Source organism: Argiope bruennichi, chromosome 5 (genome assembly GCF_947563725.1).
Source record: "Argiope bruennichi chromosome 5, qqArgBrue1.1, whole genome shotgun sequence".
Lineage (NCBI taxonomy): Eukaryota > Metazoa > Arthropoda > Arachnida > Araneae > Araneidae > Argiope > Argiope bruennichi.
In genome coordinates this window covers 52,683,411-52,708,267 of record NC_079155.1, presented here as the reverse complement: position 1 = coordinate 52,708,267, position 24,857 = coordinate 52,683,411, and the positions used below count along the sequence as shown (strand labels likewise).

Here is a 24,857-nt window from a genome sequence, read left to right as displayed (position 1 = left end):
ATACAAAATTTTATTAATTTATTACATGAATATAAAATAAAAATGCTAATTTGAAAAAAGGTCAAAATTTTAAAAAAATGCACCTAAATTATAAAATTTCGGTTATCGGTACATTTTTGGACTATTCATTTAGTAAGAAATGCTAAATAGGTATTCTCTTCTTGTGTACAACTAATTTTAATTTCTGGTTCTCAGAAAGAAATGGTCTGTTAAAAATTTAACCTTTCCTCTAAGTGCATTTTCTTAAAAAGAATTTTAGCTTCCCGTCAGAAATTGAATTTGTGGAAAAGAATACGATACAAAGTTTTTTTTGGCATATAATAATGTAGTGACGATTTTTATCGGGGTTACTAGAAATCTTATAATAATAGCTATTCTCGTTTCTAATGATTATATTTTTCTGATCATAACGATTTGATCGTCGCTTAACGACTTCTTCCAAAACCTGCACCTGTTAAGAACATTTGATAATCGTAATTTCCTGTTAAAACGAGCTTGCATTTACTCAACCGTACTGTTGCTAAGCGAATTCAAACTAGTATCCGATTTTATCAGTGGCAATTTTCTCGCTGTTTATTAGTCCTGCATTTCCTCTCGATTAAGACACGTGCTCTCAAATCCCAACAAAGACACAAACAGCTCTTTATTTAATTTAAAACACCACTTTGCATTCACCAGTCACATACCTGGAATCGATCAATGCTTCAACGGCCCTCATTTCACTTACCCTGGAACTCTTAAGAAGCGAGAAATTACCCATAAATTGCCCATTGTAGAATCCAAACGATGTATTCAAATGCAAATCCCACCGAAGAACAACAAATGCATTGGCAGTCTAGTAAGTAATGCAAGCTTCTGCTCGCCCACTGGAGCGTGAGAAGCTTTGGGACAGGAAATGAAAGGAGAACTTTTACAAAAACAAATGAGAAATCTTTTTTTTTTCTTTTTCTTTTACACCCCTTTTCCCCTGGAAAAAGAAGACACGGCATGGTGGATCCGGACCCAAAACTTATAATTTTGTCAACCGAATTAAGAGTAGAAGGAAAGGTAAATCACGACGCATTGTCATTCAAGCAGATCAGAGCGATCAGCCCCAAGGTCCTCGCCATTGTGTACCAACCCCCAGAAGTAGTGATTGTCCAGCCAAAACAACAGACGTGATCGGGATAGTTTATGAGATAAAATTGGATGTTTCCAGGCAAGAAAATAAGTTTCACTTTAACACGTGCTTCTGCCAGGGCAAAGTGGAGTGGTGTCACGCAAACTCCGTCTTCCTTCACTTTCTCAGAACAAATGTCTCTTCATCAAGATATGTCATATTCTAAACTTTAATAGTGGAAGTAATTTTGTCCGCCACGTTATTTTTCTTTGGATGACGGTTGAATTGGGTACGGATATGTCTTCATTTTCAGAAGAATTGTGGAAGAAATTCTTAAGGTATATCTTGCATGCTTTAGATCTACCAAATGAATCACGCAAAAAAATCCCGAATCATTTTATGTTTCCTTTTATTACTTTATTTGAAAGAATGGCTTGTTAGATGTTATTCTAAGGTCATGCAGCTGGCTAATTAAAATGTCCGCCATTTAATAGAATCCATTCTTATGACAAATGTAATTTAGCATTTCATTTAATATATAATTGCTCATTATCTTAGAAAGCGATATAAAGTCATAATCTAATCTCTCCACTAAAATGCGAAGTATATTTCAAAATTAAATTGATGCGAGGACATGAGCTGACTACATTAAATATATTCCAAGCGCTGTTCTTGATACTATAACTGGAATATGTTTGTTAATGATCATATTAATTTTGATTACTTGAACTTTAGATTAATATTCCATTAACTCCACCTTTTACAATGCTCAGATGTTTAAATCGTATATATTTAATTTATTATAGAATTTTTTTATGATAAAATTTTTTATTCAATTAACGTAGCAATTAATCTAAATGACAAATAATCTTTTGAACAAATTTAATACGTTTCACGTTTTTATATAAATTCAAATAACGATAAGAACTCAAAATAAACTTATAATATAATTGGATGGTTAAATAAATTCTACGTTAACGATTAAAAACAGTAAAATTCGGATTGCAAATATCTCTGTCAAATTCTTCTTTTCTAAATAGACAAAATTATTAATTCAGCTATTTTCATTTCAAATATTTCACCCAAAGACATGAAATTTCTATATATTTTTTATTAGTAATTATTTGCTAATTTGTTTGTTCTTTTTATGAGCACGTTTGTATACTTGTCTCAGTTACACATCTTTACATTATTTTTGATACATAACTGAAAAAAACAAACAACTTTTTTTAAAGTTCCGATTTCATTTTTTTTTTTAGTAAAGACATAATTTCTTAGAATTTTAAAATAATCTGATAGTTATTCCTGCCGTTAATGATAGCAGAATTAAAAATATACACGTTATTTTTATTTAGTTTAGGAAAGGAAGAGGAATATACAAAATTTCAAATTATTTAATTGTTTGCTCGGTTATTTTTATAATATTTTCGCTAAATATTTCTATGAAATGATAAAATTAAAGCTGGACTCGGCGTCTTTTTTTATCATCATCTTTTGTTTTTGAATCCTTTGTTCATGTTCCTCCCCCTTTTTTCTTTCTTTTGGCATTTCGTCCCTATTATATCAAAATATCAAGTCTCAAAAATCGCATACAGCATATCGTACAAAATTTTGATGCAATCACTAGCATCAAAATTTGTTCGATTTTCTGTGGTATTTTGAGATATCATATTACTACACATATCTCATGCGGCAAATGGGGAATGGGTGAAATTATCCTTTGCAAGTATTTTGCATCAATAAAAGATTTTGGAAAATATTAAAGGTGAAAATTGAATAATGAAAATTCATGAAATAAGTATCAGACGAAATTTTGATCGGCTTCTTTAAATTTCAATTTTTAAATTCTGTGAAACATCTTTATTACGTTGCCTATTAATACATCGCTCGCCTTAGTACGTCGTTTTGTCTTGAACTGATTCATTTTTATGTATTTTAATGCTAAAAAAGATTATTATAATTCGCTGGTATTCGATAATGTGTCCACCTTTTCCAAATATTGATCTCTCTTTTTGCAAAATTTGTATTATTTTTGTCAAGCGCACTGTAGCTAGTCAAATGTAGTTATTTGACTGGACTTGATTTGAAATTTGACTACAGTTTGTCACTGTACCTTATTTTTAAATCTGGCAATGGTGGATTTAGACATTTGCTGCCCTAGACAGAGCACATCATGAAGCTCTTTTTTTTTATAAATTAGTCGGCTTAGTTTCGCATTCTAGTATATTTTTAACTTAATCAAAATATTAATAACATTTTAGATTATCTTTTATTTTAGCAGTTTTGTGAAATTATTTTTTATTTGTTCATTGTGATTCACGATCTCGCAACATCCACATTTATTTACACTATTGTTTAAGCAAATACGCATTGTTATAAAGGCAGTAATAACTTTTACCACATATTTAACTTAATGATTTATTTTAGGATTTTTTTTTATTTTAATAAGTTAGTAAAAATTTATTTATTATGAATCATGCACGGCATCCAGATTTGTACACAATTATCTTTTAAGTATACCCTTGGCGTTTATCAATATTGTTCTAATTAAATGAACGTATTGAAACAAATGAATAGTTGTCAAATTGTTAATATTATTATAATATTTAAAAATTCATAGAATTTCTGTTTTAAGAAATTGTTTGGTAAAACAGACATCTTTGAAATATTAACATGGTTTTAATCCACTTACCTGCGGCTCCCTTTCATCCTTTTTCTTATACAGTTACCTAGCCTGCCTATTCGAAAATATGCTCTGTTTATAGGAAGTAATTAATAGTTGGCTAGGTAGAGAGAGGTCGTGACAGGGAGCAAATATACATGATAGGAAATGAATATTACTATATATCCAATTATAAGAAATAAACTTTATTACAGAAAATTCAAAAAAGAACAAATATGAATATATTGTTATTCAAGATGAAACAAGCTTGGAAAATGCTCTACTTATTCATTAAGTGTTGTGTAGTCATTAAAAAGAAGAAAAAAAAAATGCTTTTAAAATTTGAAAATATTTTTGAATTTATGAATATTGTCTTATATTCTAAATATAATAACTGTAATATTCTCATTACAGAATTTTAGTTAAAAAAAATTTCATTACATTATTTGACTTAAAAAAAGCGAGATTTCGAACCAATATTCGATCATTATCATTCTTATTAGTACGTCACTTTAAAATGGTATTAGATATTTTCTCTATATATTAGAATTTACTTTAGCAACCGAATGTAAAGCAACCAAAAGAAATATATATGAAACAGTGAATAGCAATTCCAGTACTGTAACAGAACCAATCCGTCAACCTCCACAGCCAAGAAAACTGCTTTCACCGTGATGTCTCATATTCGTTTACAAACAAGACGGATGCTTTTTCCGGTTTCATCTACTCCATTTACGTAATTTATAATGACAGTGTGTTTTGTCAGCGTTGCTCTGGCCTTCCAACAAACTGTGTGTACACGCAAAGGATGCACGCCATCGGTGTACATCCCGGAGCCATCTGATTGTCTTCTTTGTGCACACCTAGAAAGATATTAAGTCATTACACCGAACGCTGAACCTTGTCGCCGGTTCGCGTCTCGTCCGGCCAGTCTTCCAAGAGTTGGAAATGTGGGAAACAAAACGTCACTTGCATCGCGTACGCAGTTGACAAGTTATTTTCAAATATTGAAATAAGTTTGACTAAAATTGAATATGGTATGTCATAGCTACAACATAATAATCAATGATCGAAATAAAATTATTGAATTTGTTAAAATAGTTAAATAATAATTAGTTAATTAATAATTAATGATTTTGTTAAAATAGTACTTATTTTGCGTAAATAATTTCCACGATTATCAGGAAATAGAATTATAATGTAATTTTCCTTTTGTCCTTCTGTTTTGCTTACAATTAGATATGGATAGACAGTTTAGTTTTCTGTACTACAGCGTGTAATGCTAACTGGTGGAACTGGTAATGCTAACTGGTTTAAAATAGAAAGAAACAAATTTTAAGCAATTTAAAGAATATACCTTTTTTTCATATTTGATATGAACATATATGATAAGAAATTATTTTTGCACTTCCATTTGATTTATAAAGATCGTGTAAAAGACAAATAAAAATAAACGTCGCTTTAATTTTAAAATGTAAATTTTAGGATTTTTTTTTTCTGTTTCCAAATTTGTTTCTAGATTAGAGTGATGAATATCCCTGGCAAATTTTGTGATAGGCTATGTAAATTATATCAAAAACATTCTTTCCTTTTTATTTTTACGATTTTGAGTAACATAATTTTTTTAAAAAAAATTATTTAAACTTGATGTATTGAAACCTACTCTCCTTAAAGTGATCCCAATTATATGTTTTGATATTTCATTTAAAAATGCTCTCTTAAAGATTCAATTAAATCATCAAAATATATATAGCTTTGGAAGATAAGGAAAAGAAAGAGAAGCTTCGAAATTTGGTTTGTCTAAATCTCTTGCAGCCCTTAATCCTGCCTTGACTACAGACTGATTTTGAAAAATCAAATCTTGTTTAGCTAATTCCAAAACACAAATGTTTCGAAAACAGAAAGTGCCACAACTGTATTTTTTTTCTTAAAATATCATCCTGATGCATTTTGATTGATTGTTATTTTTATTCCAAGAATTGAAATTTGTGCTGTGGATGAACCAATAAGAAATGAATTCACAACCGTGTATTTCGGCGCCTTTTGGATTCGTTCCATTCAGAATTAACTCATACAAATGATTATTGCTCTGATTGGTGCAAAAAAACACAAAAAGCAACCATCCTGCTGCTCATTGGTGAAATTATAATACGGACTTGACACGCATCTTTTTGCTTGAAGCCGCCAACAGAGACCGCTTGGGCACGCTTTCTTAGAACGCGAATTCAGGATGACTTTTCTTTAATTTCTCATTATCTAATTAACTTGAAGGACGGTTTAAGAAACTGAAGACAGGGGGAAAAAAAGAACACTTTTTTTTTTTCACTTATGTTTGCCATTTCCTTTCCTCTCGTCTCGAGACTATTCAGTGAGTTCCCTGGTGATTTAAAAGATGCCCCAAAAAAGCTCATTGAGACAATTGAAACAATTACTACGTTAAGTGTCTTGTTGACATGAATTGAAGTGTCAGCAAGTGTAAGGATGACATCTCTTATGTTATGGAATAGCGGGGGGAAAAGTCTTGAAGTAAATTTTTTTTTTTTTTTTTTTCCTTTTCTTATCGCACTTTCCGTTAGAACATCTGTGGGAAATAATTTATAACTAAAAAGCAGCAAAGTTTATAAATTCGATTTCAAATATTATTGAAAATTTTGAAAAATATATCAAACAACTATTTATTGATTTAGCTGCATATTATTTAAAGAGAATTTTCTAGATCATAGAGTAAATTGTGGATCAGAATGCAAAATGGAGTACAAAATAAATGGATTCAGAGAATTTCATTCAAATTCTTTTTCTTTTAATTTGTTTTTCGCTTTATAAGCAAGCACAGTTAAGAAAAATATTGCAATTTTAACAAAATTCATCAATTGTTTTTCGCGTTATTTATTAATTAACAATTACTAATAAATTCTAGTATATTTTATATTATCTCAAATTCATTACTCATTGATACCGCTAGTAGAGAATCCAAATCTAACTAATTATTCTAGAATTGTATATTCTTCGACAGTTTATAGGGGTACAAAATTTCATAACTCTAGCACATTAGGAAGTGAGTCTAAAAGCGATTACAAATTCCAACTTTGCAAACTGAAATGAGTTTAATTAAATAAATATTTATTAGAAGATTATTACTTGTAGATTATTTCACTAAAACTGCTAAATATCTACTTTTAATTAAGTTTTCTTTTCAATTATCCTTAATTAAGGCTTCGTTGTTTCACTGACTCTGGGATTTTCGAAAACCACTGAAATGGAAAGGAAATGATATCAGGAATTTTTATTTCCTCCATACTAAACAGTTCTCAAGCATAAGAATTTAACTTCTTTTCCGTGCATAAAGTTGAAAAGTTATTGATATTTAAATGCGTAATTAAATAAAAATATTTAAAATCAAAAGAAAACACTTCTATGATTTCTTTTATATCGAATATTTTAAATGTTCGACACATTTTTATTTAGCATTATATTTCATACATATAAAATAACTTTTATGAACGATATTTCATTCACTACCTAATACAATATTTTGAAATTTTGCAAACTATGAGTGCTTGATTATAGAGTATTATAATATTTTTAGAACTATTATTAATTATTATTAATTAACTCAAATAAATTTTGATTCCTCATAAGTGTTGTCACCTGATAGTGAATTTGTAAAAAATTTAAAAAATTCATAATTCATAATATTCAAAAATTCATAATATTTATAACAATACATTTTAAAATTTTATTAATAATATGTTATAAGTAAAAATAATGCAATGAAATTAAAATAATGAACTATGAATCTCCATTTATAAAATGACGTGTTTGTGTTTATTAGTGATGTCCAGACAAATCTACCGTACGTATAACCTTGAAATTTGACAGCCAGGTAATCACAACTTGACCTATAGAAAATTTTATATACCCAAATTTTAAAATTTATAGAAGAAATTTTTTATTTGCTACTGTATACGTGTTGTTGTTTGCCTGTAGTATGGTTTCTGGCGATTGTAGAGGGAAAAAAATGTTCGAAAAGACATAATGAATTTTAAAATAAGGAAGATGGATATTTTTAATAATGAAAAGGAATTTATTGTAATGAATGTTGAATTTAAAATTAAAAAGTAAAAAAAAATATTGAAATAAAAATCTATCTTTCAGTTAAAAGTCATTTTCAAAAAATGATTTTAATAATTTCATTACAAGGTTTGAAACAACAGTCATTTCTTCCATTAAGATTGTCATTTAATTAAGAAGTTTAATAAATTTGTAATTGAAAGGGGTTGGAAGTGCTGTGCATAAACGATGTTTTAAAGAAATTTTGAAAATAGTTTTACGTTCATCCAACTATACAATGTATTTTTCCTAGATTTTTCTGGAAAAAATATATATATATAATGTAACTTTTTAAAAAATTTTATTTCAATTACCAATCTCTCCCACTCCGACATTTTTCAATCTGATTATAACAACATCCCTTCTCATCTTTAATTAGGAAACAAAACCAGCACAGCAAGGAAAAGATTATATTAATTTTTTCGATAAAAAACTGCCAACGAAAATGTTGCTTAATACCTTTTATCATCCATTCCCAACGCGTCCAGCATTTTCCCACAATTCGGAGAAATCTCTCCATCGCCTCGCTATACAACCTCTACAGGCTCCTTATCTCTCGGCCTCAGGTACAGCAGCGTGAAAAGCCGTCGATACATGAATGGATTCTCCCTCTCCTCCTCGACCACCATTGTTAATAGCCAGAGATCTCACAATGGAATCGGCTCGGGATTCCGATCACGCATTTCCTCGTTGCGAGGGAAAGGGGATTCACCTCGGTCTGGCGAGTCCCCAGCGTCCAGCGAATGAGTGGACATCCTTGGATGATTCCCGTCCCTCTTGGAACGAGTCGGCCGTTCGATGATAATTATCAATGACTCGATTAAACAAAAAAAGGAATGGACTCGAGTTGGAGTAGTATGTAAGTTCTCTCAGCCTAAGGATACGTTCTTAGGCACGAAGATCTCGTGAACGTTCGTAATGCTGTAAGATTCCCAGCAAATAATATGGGAAAAAAAGTTAGACGCATGATGTCATATCGTATGACATACGTAACTACACATGCCATTTAAGAAAGAAGTATACAATGTGTTGTGATGTAGTGACACGGACAGCAGAAATATATAAAGGTTCTGGCTGACAAGTGCAACGAAGATAACTAGTTTTTCACTATATGCCACTTTTCGAAGCCAAAGATAATAAGAAGGGCGAAAAAGTAAGATTTACCTCAAGCACCATGGGGGCTAAAAATTATAGTATTTTTCGGGTGCCACTTGCTCCCATAAAGCCACTGATGATGTCACGTCCTTATACTTTTCTAAAATAATTATAAACTGTTCAAAATTTTTAAAAATGCTTCAGATATGATGATAAAAATGGATCACAAATAAAAAATATAAAGAAAATATTTTTGAAAAGTGAATTTTTGCTTTTTATTGCATTTATTAATAACTTTTAATGCATTTTAAAATATACCAAGTATCTTTTATTTGCTGATGGTAAGGAATTACCATCTGATATAGATGCTGCTTTATTACAAAGTAATTTGGGCAATTTGTATGAACTGCGCATGAACAACAAATTACTTCTGAATATTTGCAAAATACAGCGCCGTTAGTTTCATTTCGAAATCTCAGCTTTTGGTTTACTCTCATCAGATAAACCATCTTACTTTAAATCTCCCATATTCAATTTCTGATCTTGGTATTCTTTTCGACACAAAATGATTTTTCACCTTGATGGCGTAATCTCAAAAACGCATATAAAAACTTGGATTTCTCAAACGTAGAATTAAAGAATTTTCTAATGAACTGATTTTGAAGGTTCTGCATTTCATTATTTTCCGATCTAATTATAAATACTGTTGTTTCATTCGGGATCCTTACTATAAAAATAAAATTGATATTTAGATGAGATACAAAATTCTAAAAATGCTATTTGTGAATAACTATCAAGTATTAAATTTAAGCTCTATTTATATTATAAAAATGACTGTCTGTATTCATAAGATATATCTTCAATTTATCTTCATAATATATTTGACATTTCTTGATTGAAATCCTGTCGTGACGTATTTTTAATAAGTCGCCAACAATATACTAAGTTGCTGTGACCTACTAAGTTTTATATGCTTTGCTTTAACAACCAGAATTTTTCGGAACATTAGCTTATTTGGGAACATTTTTGTCAAATATATTTATATTGAGTAATTCCCAATTTATAAATTTTATAAAATGTTCAAGAACCTTTCTGGAGGGGATATTTTTAATATATTCTTTTTAAAAAAAAAAAAAAAAAAACTACTGTCTATAGCTTTCAAATTCTGGAATTTTTAAAGTTTTTGGTTAAAATTATTTAAATTTCTAATGCTTTTTTTAATGTTCTTAGTTTTTATTATATTCAGCTTTTGAATTCCTAGTATATTGATGTTTTCTAAGCTGATTATATTCCATTTTTGAATTTCTGGCTGCTGTTAATGTTGTTGATTTTGAATAAATTTAGAAATTCAGTTTTTAAGTCTCTTATGCATATTTTAATATCAGTAAATCTTCTAATGTTATTTCAGAACTTCTTAGCTGTTATGTTATTTTAATATATTTAGATTAACTACATGCATACACTAAATGATTAATGTGTGCTACTGTCTATAAGAATATTAATATAATTATAATATTCTTATTATTCACTACTTATAGCATTATTATTATTGTTTTGTATATCTGATGTTTATCTTTGTAACTAGAATTTTTTTATTGTGTGCATTTTTTATTCTAAATAAATTAATAAAAATTAATTCAGTTAATATTAAAAAATAGAGTGCCTCCTCTTCAGCTATGTAGGATGGTGCTTATAATGCATGTGCGTTTCGTCTATGAGCCTGGAAGGTTCCAAATTCGAAAACCCGATTCAATGAAAGCTCCATCTTTCACGAGAGTTTGAACCGTGTTAAATATAACGTGGCAGATCAAATGTCTTCCTACGGATGTGAATGTTTTGATTGATTATGTCGATGTCATCATCTGATCACAAGTCTAAATTTAGAAATCTCTCTCAAAATGTCATTCATATTGTTTCAAAACGAGCAGTTAACATAATTAAACTAAATAAAGTTTCTAAATATATAATGGGAATCTATTGTGGGTGTATGCCATGTATCTGAACACGATTCATTCACAATTATATGAAAAATGTATTTGGAAAAGCTGTCGAAGTTCTAGCAGCGCAACGTGTCATTTTATTTTCTCCAACAAAAGGGGTGATGGATTCAAATAATAAATTGAGACGGCACAAATCTGTTGTGCTATTAAAGCTTGAATTTATTTCATTTGGCGAAGTTCTTTTGCCTGATAATTGCTTCAGATTAAGCTTAAAATTGAGCGTTTTATAGAAGCATACGTGAGAATCGAAGGGGAACACGTGATTTTTTTTTTTTTTTTTTTAATACGTTGTTCTGACAAGATCTTTGAGATTATTTTTTTGTGACAATACCTAAATGTCATTACCTGTAAAAAATTACCAATGAATACATACACCATACTACAAATGGCACTAATTATTAATTTTATTGTTAATTTATTATTTAAAATTTTTGACCCATGAAATGACTGAGAGCAGAAAGATCTTTTGAAGTGAATATTAAATAATATGGAGACTTTCTGCAAGCTGAGAAAACAAGTTTATGATGGACATGATTCGGTCTTAATGTGTTTCAAACCAGTAGCATAACAACGTAGATGGGGGAAAACACATCCAATCTTCAGGGCCAATGATAGAGGATAATAAAGTACAGAGTGCACGAATTCCATGGCCTACTATTCCCAAAGCCTATTAATTTTATTTACTTTAGGATAATTTTAGCATTAATTAAAAGGAAGAACTCATTAAGCTGGTCAAGAATGCAAAAATTATTTTTATCAGTCACTTTAGGTAGCTTACTTTTTTATTCATTAATTCATTTATTTTTTCGTTTTTTTCGTTATGTTGTATAAATTAAAGAAAGATTTAAAAAATGTGATCATAGTTATAAATTTTTTTTATCTGATTATTCTACGGAAACTTGTAACAAATATGTTTTTGCGTTGAAACGCTTTTATCTATTCGGGCATTTACTCTTGTTTCTCCACTGTCACAGCCCGTCATAAAAAGATTGATTTGTTAGATTTATGGCCCGTGTTCAAGCTGCTGGATGTTTATTTGAACCGCATTAACCGAAAGAAGTAGAAGAAACATTTATCATGCAGTTAATTTTTAGTATTTCCAAAAAAAAAAAAAAAAAGTTAACGAATAAACGGATGAACAAACAAAACGGATAAACGGAAAAAAAATGATGTTTCTTACAAAAACCTGAAATGTTTTTTTTTTTAATCCGAACAGAACATCAGTAAAAGAAGTAATTCAAAAATTTTTTAAAAAAATCGTAGTTTACAAAGAAAAACATTTTTTGTGGCTTAAATCGGCAGAATCAAACCAAATTTGCATTACATTCTTTGAATAACTTGTGGGCAATTTTTACAAAAACTATTTCCAAACAATAAACCTCAGGCTAAAGATATTTGAAAAAAAATAAGAAAAAGCAAGCATTAAATCTAGCTAAAGAAAAAAGAGAACAATAATATTTTACAAAATATCTAAAAAAAATGAATAAATTCGCAGACAAAAAAAATTCAGTTAAAGACAACACATAAAAGCTTGTTTTATTTTATTATTATTATTTTTTTTGGAATAAAAAAGAAGCAAAATATGCTAAAAGTCGACGAGTACAAGCCCATGATATCCATTGATGCGAAAAAATTTCAAGGTTACGAGCATTTCCCACTTGCGACTATCGAGAACCACATTTACAACCACTTATTATTATTTTTTAAAGTTCGAAGTGCTTTGTTTTGGGCTTTTATTTACTAGATGAGATACGACTGGATAAAAAGAAAAGGACACGTCCGTGCTGCCACTCACCTGAAACGAAAATTTTCTTTTCACTTCGCTACCATGCATTTTGAAAGCGACGATTTGACGCGTGACTGTGTAATACGTTAAAGAACACATATATATAAAACAATTGGACACGCCTTCCATGCGCGGTTTCCTGTTTACGGCTCATCGTATTGCCCGAGCAAACTCCTTCGATAACATTGAAAAATCGTTTTGTTCTGAGAGGCTTGGAAACATGGGCCAGACCAATCTTTGAAATTTCGTCCCAGGGCGAATTTCCAATTAGGCAGGCTAGGCTTCTGCCTAGGCTGAGAGGAGACAACAAATAGGAATATTAAAAATACTACTTCGTTGTTCCCTAATAAATAAGTTTGAAAATAATACAAATTTTTAGAATTATAAAATACTAGGATAATACTAACATTTTATTGCTAGAGAGCTCGACGCCTAGCTCATCAAGTCTGAAGTATCGCTATGCGTGCCCTATTCGTTTCGTTTGCTACAATGCGGATTTGTTCCTAGCACAGTTATTGTGAAAAATAATTGTGGATATGTTAATACATTTGATAATAATTCCTAAATTCATATCAGAACAGGATAAAGTTTTTTTGGCCTTGAAAAAAGCCCTTTGCTTGATATTCGTAAGCACTTAAAAGATGAACAAAACGAAGTAAATCATGACAGTGCAAAATAAAAGACATTAGAGTTTCAAGATTATTTAAGAACTAACAGATTATTTAAATTTAACATTAAATGATTTGACAGCACAAATATAAAAAAAAATGGCCAATTTTGTAGATTAATAAAATTATTAAATTGATTTTCTTTTGAAGCCTACAATAAGCCCTCTTTAGCCTTGAAAAGGGTTTTTTTTTTTTGTTTAGTAAACGAATTAAGAAGACAAAAGACGAATGAAACTATCCAAGAAAATTTTAAAGTGTCTGAGAAAAGTGAAGAGTTCGTTTTCATATTGAGACTGTATATTGTTGTTACGCTAATAATTCATTGATGTTTATGGAAATTTTCATTACATTGTGAGAAATTTCTGCCCGTTTTTTTAAAATGAAATAATTTTTACTTTCAATATTCATCAAAAATTGGAATAATAAATGGAGTTCTAACATATATATATATTATTTATATAAAAATTATTAATAAAATCGAAGGAATCAGGAAAATAAATAGTTTTGTTTAGCTATATTGAAGTCACAGCTTGAAGCAACAAGACCATTATTTCGAGAATGCCCTCATGGCCTGTGATCAGATGCGAAGGACGCTTTTTTAATCGGTAATCCTCACTTTTCCGAACTTCCACACCACAACAGCGAAATACATCTTTAATCCTTGATGACAGATGAATGCTTTTCGTAAGAATTAGTTTTCAAATATGGAAATTTCCAGTCCCAAAGCATACCTTATCATTAAAAAATAAAATAGAAATAAAATTGTATGAAAGGATACCTGTCAGCTTCGCACAGATGGTGATAGATGCATTTTACTTTTTATATTTCAATTTCTTATTACTTTTTACAAAGAAATAATTGGGAAAAATCGGAATGAGTGGGACCTGATTTTTGATTCTAAACTCTAGTTCGAAACAATGATTTCGTAAAGTTTTAGGCTTGCTTCGCCTTTCTTTATATTATTTTTAAAAATTTATTCTTAAATATAACAGTGATAATTTCCACACAAGATATTATGCATATAATATTGTACTAATGTACTTATATTTATTATGTTCATAATATCCAGTAATTAAAAAAATGAAAAGCTATTAGTGAAAATTATGCTTGATTTTTTTTTTTTTTTTTAGATTTATCAAAACAAGGAAAAACCGTAGAATATAAATAAAATTGATATAATGGAAAAGCTATTTTTTTTTTAAATTTAAAGTATACAAAAATTACTTTTTGCGCATTAACATGCTCTGAAATCATTGAGGAAAATATTAATATTTCGATTAATTTTTAATTAAGAATTTAACCAAAAAATTAAAAAGAAATTCTGTCTCAATAACTATTTGTCAAATTTGGTAGCAAATTTGATCAAAATAGGTTTGTTTTGTAAATGATAGGTTAATTTTTACATCATATATGATGTATGATAGAATGTATAGATCATATTCAACATTGTCATTTTTTTCATAAACAATTTATGTATTTAATGCAAGTTTCAGTTGTCAAAATTGTACAAGAACCAATTTTTGGATCAAAGCTATATCTGTAGTTCGATGCAATTACTAGCATACAGATATCACTTCAAGCAAATCACACTCTATCCGGTTTAGCCTTCCTTTGTCTGCTACTCATGCTGATCTCTTGAATGGCAGGTAATGGTAATGAAAATGAAATGTAGTTCAGAACAATGCATCTGTGCATTTTCATATCTTATTTTGAATAATTCTTTTAATAGTGTTAGTTATTAAAAATACCGGTAAAAATAATCCAATTTGAAATTAATTTAGGAAATGGAGTTCTCACTTTGAAAAGTGCCTATAACTTGTAGTTTAGAAAATAAGTATTGAATTAAAAAAAAAATTAACTTTCATAAATAAAGGATGATTTAGAAGAATGTTTATTTCGGAATAACGTACTTTAAAAACAATTTGATTCAGGAATTATAAAATTCAATTTTTAAGTGCTATAGAATAGACTTCACCAAAACTTGAATTAGCGTAACTTTAAAAGTTTAGTTTTTTAACATAACTTAAAATATAGTTTTTAAAAATTAGTTTAAACGGACATAATTTTGAGGAATTAGATTGTTTCTCATCTATTATGCTTAAATAAGAAAATTTATGCCAGAAAATATTTGAGACCCAGTTCACAGTTCTGATTAAAAGTTTGGAGCTATAGGGCGATACAATGAAAGCTGCTAGAAATTTGCAGCATATTCTGGAAATATCTGCCCGAGATTATTTTCATATAGTCCAAAACTGGAAATTTCTGAAGTAATTTGGAATGAATGACACGTTTTCCATTCCAGAAATCTTGCTCCCTCTTATTTTGAAGGACCGAAATTCGATACTCTATAAGGGAATTATTCATGGTGCGCAAGAATTCGAACTACGACTCCTTTCCGAGCACGTGCGTCTGAGAATTTTTCCCTAATTTATGGGCTGTCACAGCCTGCTGCTGGCACGTAAGGAACACCTAAAAAACGACGAGAATGGAAGGGGAAAGAAAAAATAAAAGAAAAAGCAGGCAACATTTTCATTCGACACCCATTTTCACGCCATTCATCGTCTGTCGTTTTTAAAAACTCACTTTTCTTTTCATCACTCCCCCCCCCTTCGTTTCTGAACGTTAAAACACAAAAAATGCTCTTTGGTGCTCACCGAATTAGATCACCTCCCGTGTTGTCACCCTGGAAGAGCTTTTTCTGAGAAGACGACGGACGGACGGACGACAAAAAGTGCGCGAGCGAAGGAGGGTGAAGAACCTCGCTAGAAATATTAGGAACTACGCCTAAATTTAGATGACTCTTCATAGTTTTAATAGAAAAGTATTTTAGCTACGCAAATTAACATTTTCTTAAGTTCATTATCTTGTAATCATCATTCCGGAGAGTATAACTAATGTGGTTAAAAGCAGTTTGGATGAAAGACTGGGACGCATTCCAAGAAGCCTGTCACAGCCTGTCCACAATTAATCTCTAGTTTTGTAGTGACACGACATGAATGTCAGACTGGTTACTTCTTCAAAATTCGTTGGAAACAGATAATAATTCAGTTTAAAAAGGATATCCGATTTAGATTTTCTGTTAAATTTATTTATTTTTGAGCATGCATTAAAAAAAAAAAATCCAGTTACAGCGCTGCGCATTAGAATATGCTAATAAAAGATAATTACACACAAATAAAAGGAGGTGCACAAGAAATAACGAAATAAATACGCACGAAATATTTACATATCAGGGAACGATGCATCTAATGAAAGAGCATACCAGTCGTTTATAAGTTTAAAAGTTGAAGACATTTAACCTCAAGTACTTTAAAAGACCCATAGAAAACATCAAGTTCTTCTATTTATTAAAAAGCTTATAAAATATGTAAAAAAAATTTCCAATGTATTCAAATTTAATAGAGACATTTTAACTCCCAAAATTCTGACTGAAAGGGGGAAAAAAAAATGAACATAGCAAAATATTCCAGAGCAACCAATGATACTATTAACAGTTTTATATAAAAAAAAAAAAATAGCAAACAGTAAATGTAACTAAGGGATTTCAAATTATGAGTATTATAAATTGCGCTCAGTTAAAGAGAAGATATATACAGAGAAAAAATATCATTAATTCTATAAAGCGAATAACAAAAGAATTTATTTTACACTTGTTCAAGAACTGTTAAATTATTTTTATAAAACGGATTTCAATTAACCCTTTCTAGGGCCATGGGAAGTATGCTTCCCACCAAATTTATCAATCTTTGTATGAAATTATGTAGGTTGGCATAAGTTCTGGCAAATTTTTTTAGAAGGACAAACTTAGATGCTTCAGTTCTTTACCTCACACAAAATGGTGTGTCTTGATTTGTTACTTAATTATTAATTAACCAAATTAATTAATCAAATTAAATTTATCTAATAAGCTAAATGAATCCCTTTTCTTATTCTAATTTCAAACCTAAAAATATTTAAACATAGTATGACTAGAAAAAAAATGGCCCTTTTAAAGGGTTAAAGGATCGATATTATTATTTTATTCTCATTTTAAATTATTTGTAATTTTAATTGATGTCTGCTTTTGAGTTGGTTGAGAATTAATTGAGAATAAGAGATCAGATTTTCTGGATTAATTGTGACAGTTCCGATTTTTCTTCTTTTTACGGTTCAGATAGAAAATGCTTTAGTTGTGTGTGTGCTTAAATGAAATGTCCTTCGTTTCTTTTTTTTAAAATCTACATATGTTAAAGTGAAATTCATAAGTAATTTAAAAGTTAGAGAAATTGAGACTAATGAATAGATTTTCTGCAAAATATGTTCATAAATACAACATAGCAAACGGTGACCATTGATTAAATTGTATTAACACCTCTTGTTGAAAAAGCATTGAGGTGAGAACTAAATGGCACCATATTTTTAATATGGATCCAAATACAATTTGGTTAATAAAAGGATAAAGTAAATGTGCATTAATGGTTAATCTTGGAAATTTCAAAAAGTGTTACACATGAAACTCCTCAGTGGTAAATGTGCAACTCAAACTTTTTTTTTTTTGCTTTATCATGGAATTAATTATTGTTTCTGCTTTTTACTATAGATTAGAGTTTTCTATAATAATCTTCATTGATAATCATTTGACCTTTCTCTGAAAATCTACATTTATGTGAAACAATTGCTCGTTTTGTACAATTCTGCTTGTTTGTATCAATTTCTGCTCGTTTTGTTTCAATTTTAATAGTCTACAAATCAATTTTATTCTTGATTTCATATAGAACTAATCAGTGCTCATTTTTTATGTCTCCCAAAACAAGGTCATTATTTAGGAGAGACATTTAAAAAACGGTTGATTATTGGTTGATATTTTTCAAGTTAGTTTGTTATCAAATTAAAATGACATGGAAATGTTTTCTTGGATAATGGTGGGATTTAATAATTTTCTTTTCTAATTTCTTTTTAATAATTTTCTTGAATAATTAAAAGTAGACATGAAAATGTTTTCTTGAATAATGGCGGGCATATCAAATAGTTGTTTAGCTGAACTTTGTTAAAATTTTGTTTTTGAAGAATAGTATCTGAAATATTATTCTTTCGAACTTGAAATATACGTAGAATATACCCAATTTAAGTATTATTAAAGTTGAATGTGGATGAATAACTTAGAAAAATAACTAAAGATAACTAAACACATTTACATTTCTTTATCGCTTTCTAATTTCTTTGAAATTTTTCTAATTATTGATTATTTTATTACTACTGAATAATTTTTAATTATATGTAGAATTTTGTTCCATGTTTTTAACAGTCGAACATTTGTCACCTGACTATCCGGAATGAAGTTTTAAAAAGTTGGTTACTTTATTTAAAAAATAATTTTCTTTAATTTGAATCATTAACAGCAATTTCTCTTCTGACCGTTAAAGCTTTTATTGCTGTTATATATCAGTCTTATCTGTTATTTATATTACCATATGCATATAAAAATACTGTTTTGTAGCGTTGCACCTAATAATATTTAGTTAGATGATTTGAGGCAACAAAATTTTATAGTTGGTCCGAGTATGCATAAGATGAGAGAGAGAGAGAGAAAAAAAACTTCAACGCGGTTGGCAAAAATGACAAATTCAAATCCTTCAATACAACTGAGATACAGCAGATTCAGTGAAAAACAGTTTAAATTCTAATAATTTCATATGTTTAAACTGTGAAGTAGTTCAAGGTTATTTCGTTTCATATAACTCTAAAAAGTAATTGCATCCATCAATATATGTTCTACATTAATCTCTGTAGATTTTAAATTTGTCAAAGTCTTTAAACAATGTGTCTTGATCTTTGTAGGAGACGCTGTCATGAGATAAACATGGATTTGAAGTCCCGCTTATCAGAATCGCCAATCAATGAATCAATTAATCAGCATTGAAAAGAAGAAAATTTGTTCTATACTAATTCCTTTAGATTTTAAATATGTTGAAGTAGCTTAAACAATGGGTCTCAACCTTTGTTAGATCTCTTTCGTAGCTGGTCTTTTCTTAATAATGCTATTTTGAGGACTCTTGCATCAGTTCTCTTCGTTATACTCGTCTGTTTTTGATATGCCAAATATATCTTCAGAATTATGAATGCTTCTATGCATAGGAAAGAGATTTTTTGTTTTAGAAATTAAACGCCTTTAGTGTATCCACCGCTGATGTGATAAATATGTAGTACTCAGTGCTGCAATAATTTATTAATTTGTTTTCTGTATATAGGATTATTAGTTACGCATCCCAAACCTGAGATTTTCTTATGGGCAAAACCAAATGTATCAGTTAATTGACTGTCTGTCGGTCTGCCTTTTCGTGTTTTTGAAAACGTGGTAACGTAAAAATGGAACAAGTTGTTTAAAGTAAGTTTAGTATGAGGTCTTCAAAACAAAATTTCAGAAAAATTGTAACACATTTTGTAACCAATCGGTCAATGGGGGAGAAGTTTGAAATGTATACTCGATTCTCTTCCCTATACAACGATGCTAAACAAAAAACGTTCCAGATTATTCAAGTACTATAGAACTTCAATAGTCCGAATCGCTTTGTGGGAAAAAGAAACCACAAACAAAACCTTCCTGAATGCAAAACGTAAAAGCAGCGAAACAAACAGCTTTATCTGTATTAGTAAGAAACTAAGAACGAATGGATGCATGAATGATGAATGGATAAATGAAGAGAAACTTCAAGTGACAACTAAAAAAACAATTTAATAATGCCTATCAACTGTATAAGTTTTCCTTTCACGTAACGCCAAAATTAAGTTTTAATTTTAGTGAGAGTTAAAAATAAGTACGTTGTTGGGTTTTAAAGATTGTAGATCATTGAGGCAGTGTGTTCCGCATAAACACTTATCACTGGCGCGTGACTTCATCTGATATATAAAAGCAATGATGTTTTCATGTAATATGATAATATTTGAATTATAAATAACATTATTTTTATAGACATTAAATTAATACATTATAAGGAACTTTTTAAAAAAATCTTATATTTCATCAATTATTCGGACTGATTATCTGAATCGGATCTGACCCCAATTATTCAGAATTAGTTGCCTTTGGCGGCCAATTAGTTAGCCGAGAATATTGATTATATTTAATTTCATTTAACTCGTATAGATATAATGACTCCCTCAAATTGTTAATTATCCTACATATATTCTGTTATTGTGTACATGAACAGTTCTAATGGAAACCAGTCTTATAATATCAGAGCAGCGATTAAAAACGCAAACGTGCCTTTCATCTGTCCTTTAAATTTCGTGTTATTGTTATTTCATTTTTTTTATTCGCCTTGAAACTGCATAGATATTAAACAAAATTCCTTTTTCTGTTTTTAAAAATGAAAGAAAATCAAGCGATTAAATATTGGAGGAAACAGTAAAAACGATTCGAATTTCAAAGCAACAACTTAATCTATTGTTGGAAATTGGGTACAAAATATATATTTTTAAAAATTTCCAAAATTTACGAAAAATTCGAACGATAATTAAATTGTACCACTATGAGGACAATTTTTTAAAATTTAAAAACGATGTCAAATTTATTTTTGTGAAATAATATTTTCGAAAGTTATCATGAAAAAACGCCAAAATCTATCTTAATTTTTAATTATAATTTTAATTTAAAAAAATCGCTCTGCAGTGACCTAGATATATATGTGCCATAACTGGTCGTTGTATGACAAATGCGCCAATTGACACACATTCATATTCATTACTTGTAAAGATTAATTCAAATTCTACTGTAGATGGAAAAATGGAGAGGAGAACACGTCCGCTAGTTTCCAGTCTCTTCAAATAAGAGACGCAGTAACCATGGCGTTTCTTCCGACTGATTTATTTCGCGAACATAAGTTCTTATTTGAGTAGACGGTGAGGTTTGTCAGCTTCACTTTTTAAAAAGAGAAGTGTTACTAGCTTAGTTAAAACCTGGTTTAAAAGCAGATGCTTATTTTGGTCCGTAGCCAAATGTGTTTTCTTATGACGGTGGTACAAGAAATAGAAGGGGGGGGGATCAACCACTATACTTTCCCATCGTTAAGTGCTATTAAAAATTCTTCGGTCTCACGCTACACATTTTTTTCTCAATAAATTACATGCTTTTTGGTATGGTTTTGTAATATAATGAAATAATTTAAAGGAAATCCAAAATATTAGTTCTAAACAGCTTGATACTATTTTAGGCTTGGTTTTATTTTTAAGATTTCTTTATTGTATAGCGACGATAACAGGTACGGAAAAAAAAAATATTTCGCATCGTTGCAATATGGATAATTTTAAATCCAGTTATTTAACAATGAAAAGCAATGTTGTAAAATATACCTAAAAATGTTAATGAAAAGTTATTAAAACAAAAGAACTGTACAAAAATAAAATTGGCATCAGCGAAAAGCTAATTTTTTTAAAACCTAAAACGGAGTAAAAATCAGTTTTTGTGATATTTTTAGAAGTTGGTGAGAAAAAAAAATAGAAATATCGATTTATTTTTAATACAAAAATTTATTAAAATTTAAAGGAAAAAATATTTTTAGCAAAAACTAATATTTAAGAATCATTTATGAGTCAAATTTGATAACTTTATATCCAGTGGTCTGCCCTGTAGAGTATTTTCTGTGATTAATATATGTGCGTCGCATGACAAATAAGCAATTTGCAGATTTAATTCAATCCATAAACATTATCAAGTTAAAAAATAGTTCGGTGAATAAATATGTTATAAATAAAGATAATAATTTCGAGGTATTGTAATAGATTAGATGATAATGATGTTAAAGATAAGGTCACGTGCAGATTATTGTTCTACAGAAAATTAACTATCATATTTTAATGTTTCCCATCTTAGGTATTATTTAATGAAACAAATGCTATAAAAATACCAGCTAACTTTCTCTCCAAATTGTAGATGGGGATATATTTGATGATGTTAATTTCATTGGATGGATGGTACCATTAATATATTTTTAGTGTTATATAACTTATTTTTTAAAGCTAATCTTATTATTATTCATTAAAGTAAGAAACTAAGTAAAAGACTATTTATTAAATAGAATTACGATCACATCTTTTATCTTTATGAAATGATTATGTAACTTTACATACTTGATTATGTAAACAGATGATAATTTTATGAAAATATTTTATTTAAATGCCCTCGTTGATTAGTACTGTGGAACAGTGCGTACAAAGGATAAGAAACTGCAGCATTAAGTTTTATTTTTGCCTCAATTCTTCAGAATTGGTTTCAGAAATTATATAAAATGATTATTACAGTAGAACTCCAAATATCCTTATTAATTAGGGACTAACTCGACCTAGATAACTGATAAAGTTAGTTCTAAGAATGAAAGGGGATTAGTTTGTAAGTTAGTGTTTAAATAATGATAAAAAAAAATAATGTTACAAAAATGTTTAAATTTTGATTATATGCATACTATATTAAAATATCAGTGCTGGAACATATCGATTAAAGTCAGTTGTTTTATTGACTTTACGCGTTTTTATTCAAAATATTTTATTAAAGTTTATTTTTTATCTGATAATTTGAGTTCTTTTGTATTTCATCTTTCTTGCACGTTCAAAGAATGGCACTCAAGCTTTACAATCTTCTTATGCCCCATAATTCAGCCACTGTTTCTCTAATATGAGATGCCGAGTAAGTCTGCGATTTTTCAAGCTGCAATTAAAACTTTGGAATTGCTAAGCGAATTAAATGGCATCAGCTGTTTTGTTCAGTCATATTCAAGTCAATGAGTCATTTTAAGCGCATTAATTAATGAGTCACTTTCCTCTTAATGTCTTTCAATATGGCAAAGTTGTTTTCTGTTTGGAAATTCATATTCTAAATTTTAATTTCTACATAGCAAGGATAATAATGGGTACAAAAACAATTTTTAAAATTCGTTCAATCATTAGTAATATTTTAAACATTTTCATTGTAAGCACTGAGAAAGAAATTCAGACATGCAAATTCTGTCTGTCTGTTAAATTGTTTTCGTGTTATAAATACATTTGAAAGATACGAGCGGTTTTTCCAATTTGAGGAAAGAAGAAAAAAAACTTGGAAGAGGCGGAATTATTTACATTTGTCTTGGACTAGTTTTAAAAGTTATCTCTGTGAACAAAATTTGATTCAAAAACAGAAATACTACCTTCTTTTTTTTATGTTGCACTTTTTTTTATACAAGATTATTTTTGATTTTAAAGAACATTTAAATTTATACATATAATTTATTTAGCACGCATTACCATTAATATAAAGATATTAGAAAGGTAGATGGAGTTTTGAGGTTATAAATGTAACGCATATCAATTCTTACAATACAGTAAGTAACAGTTATTTCATTTTATATTTTTCTAAAATCAAATATGATGAAATTTGTAAAAAAGTATTATGTCCCATAAGTGGTGGTAACGCAATTTCGCTTTAGGACTGAAAAATCACGGTTCACTAAAATTCACTTAAATGAAACTAACCAAAAATAACTAAACAAAGATTCATATGGTTTTGTTGATACTTCTTACTGATTAAGTTATTTTTTATCTGCTTATTATCCTTACATATATTTTGAAATATTAATACATTTTTTCTCTCGCTTAGATTTCTCTGGTTGATCTCGCTACAAGCAATGATGATAGATGGCGTTATATTACAAAACTTACATCATTCTGTTCTCAGCAATTAGTAAGTTTTTTGAAAATGAATTAGTGATTGGTACACAGTAATCTTCATTTTCATGTTTCAAAAAACTGTTTTTCAATTTATAACTTATAAATTTTAACTATACATTATTTATATGTAAAGTGATAGTATGTCATAGTATAGTGTAAAAAGTGGCTATAAATAAATGAGATATATACTTTCCTACATTCTTTATTTTGTAATTTAAAATACTTAGACGAATTAAGCAACTTTATTTCATACATTGCACATTGGAATGGAATCAATTTACGTAGTAAATCACCTCGATTATTTAATTTTTATATCATTATTTATTTTTATAGTGGTGTGACACTTACGCACAGATCATTAATGTCTCAACAATTGTCGGTAGCTTATAGAAAAGTATTGACCAGTATAGGTTTGCAAGAATTATATAACACCAAGTTTTTCCCTGCAGATCAATACGTGTGGCTTATTTATGACAAAAATATCTTGTTGATTTATTATAAAATTATTACATCCATACTTAAGGATACCTCACATTATTCAGCGCATTAGAGTAGCAATTAATCCATCCAATGTAACCATTTTAATGCCACTCACTTCCCTTCTTTTATTCTACAAGCACAAGGGAAAAAATTTAAGTGGCCTTAGTAAAATACCATACATTTTTATAATCGGATTTATTGAATTAAACAAATGAATGCAAAATGAAAAACGCTAAAAATAATGAAATACAATATTTTTTTTATTATTTAAATTTATTGTACT

General features: G+C 29.1%; 1 protein-coding gene across 1 annotated transcript in view; it reads left to right on the top strand.

Moving 5' to 3' along the window:
- The window catches only part of LOC129968570 (reversion-inducing cysteine-rich protein with Kazal motifs-like), a 122,018-nt gene that overhangs the window by 39,627 nt on the left and 57,534 nt on the right, over positions 1–24,857 (top strand). The window contains exon 3 of the mRNA XM_056082590.1: positions 24,024–24,107. Within this exon, the coding sequence (XP_055938565.1) occupies positions 24,024–24,107 (84 nt within the window). The remainder of the gene's footprint in view (positions 1–24,023; positions 24,108–24,857) is intronic.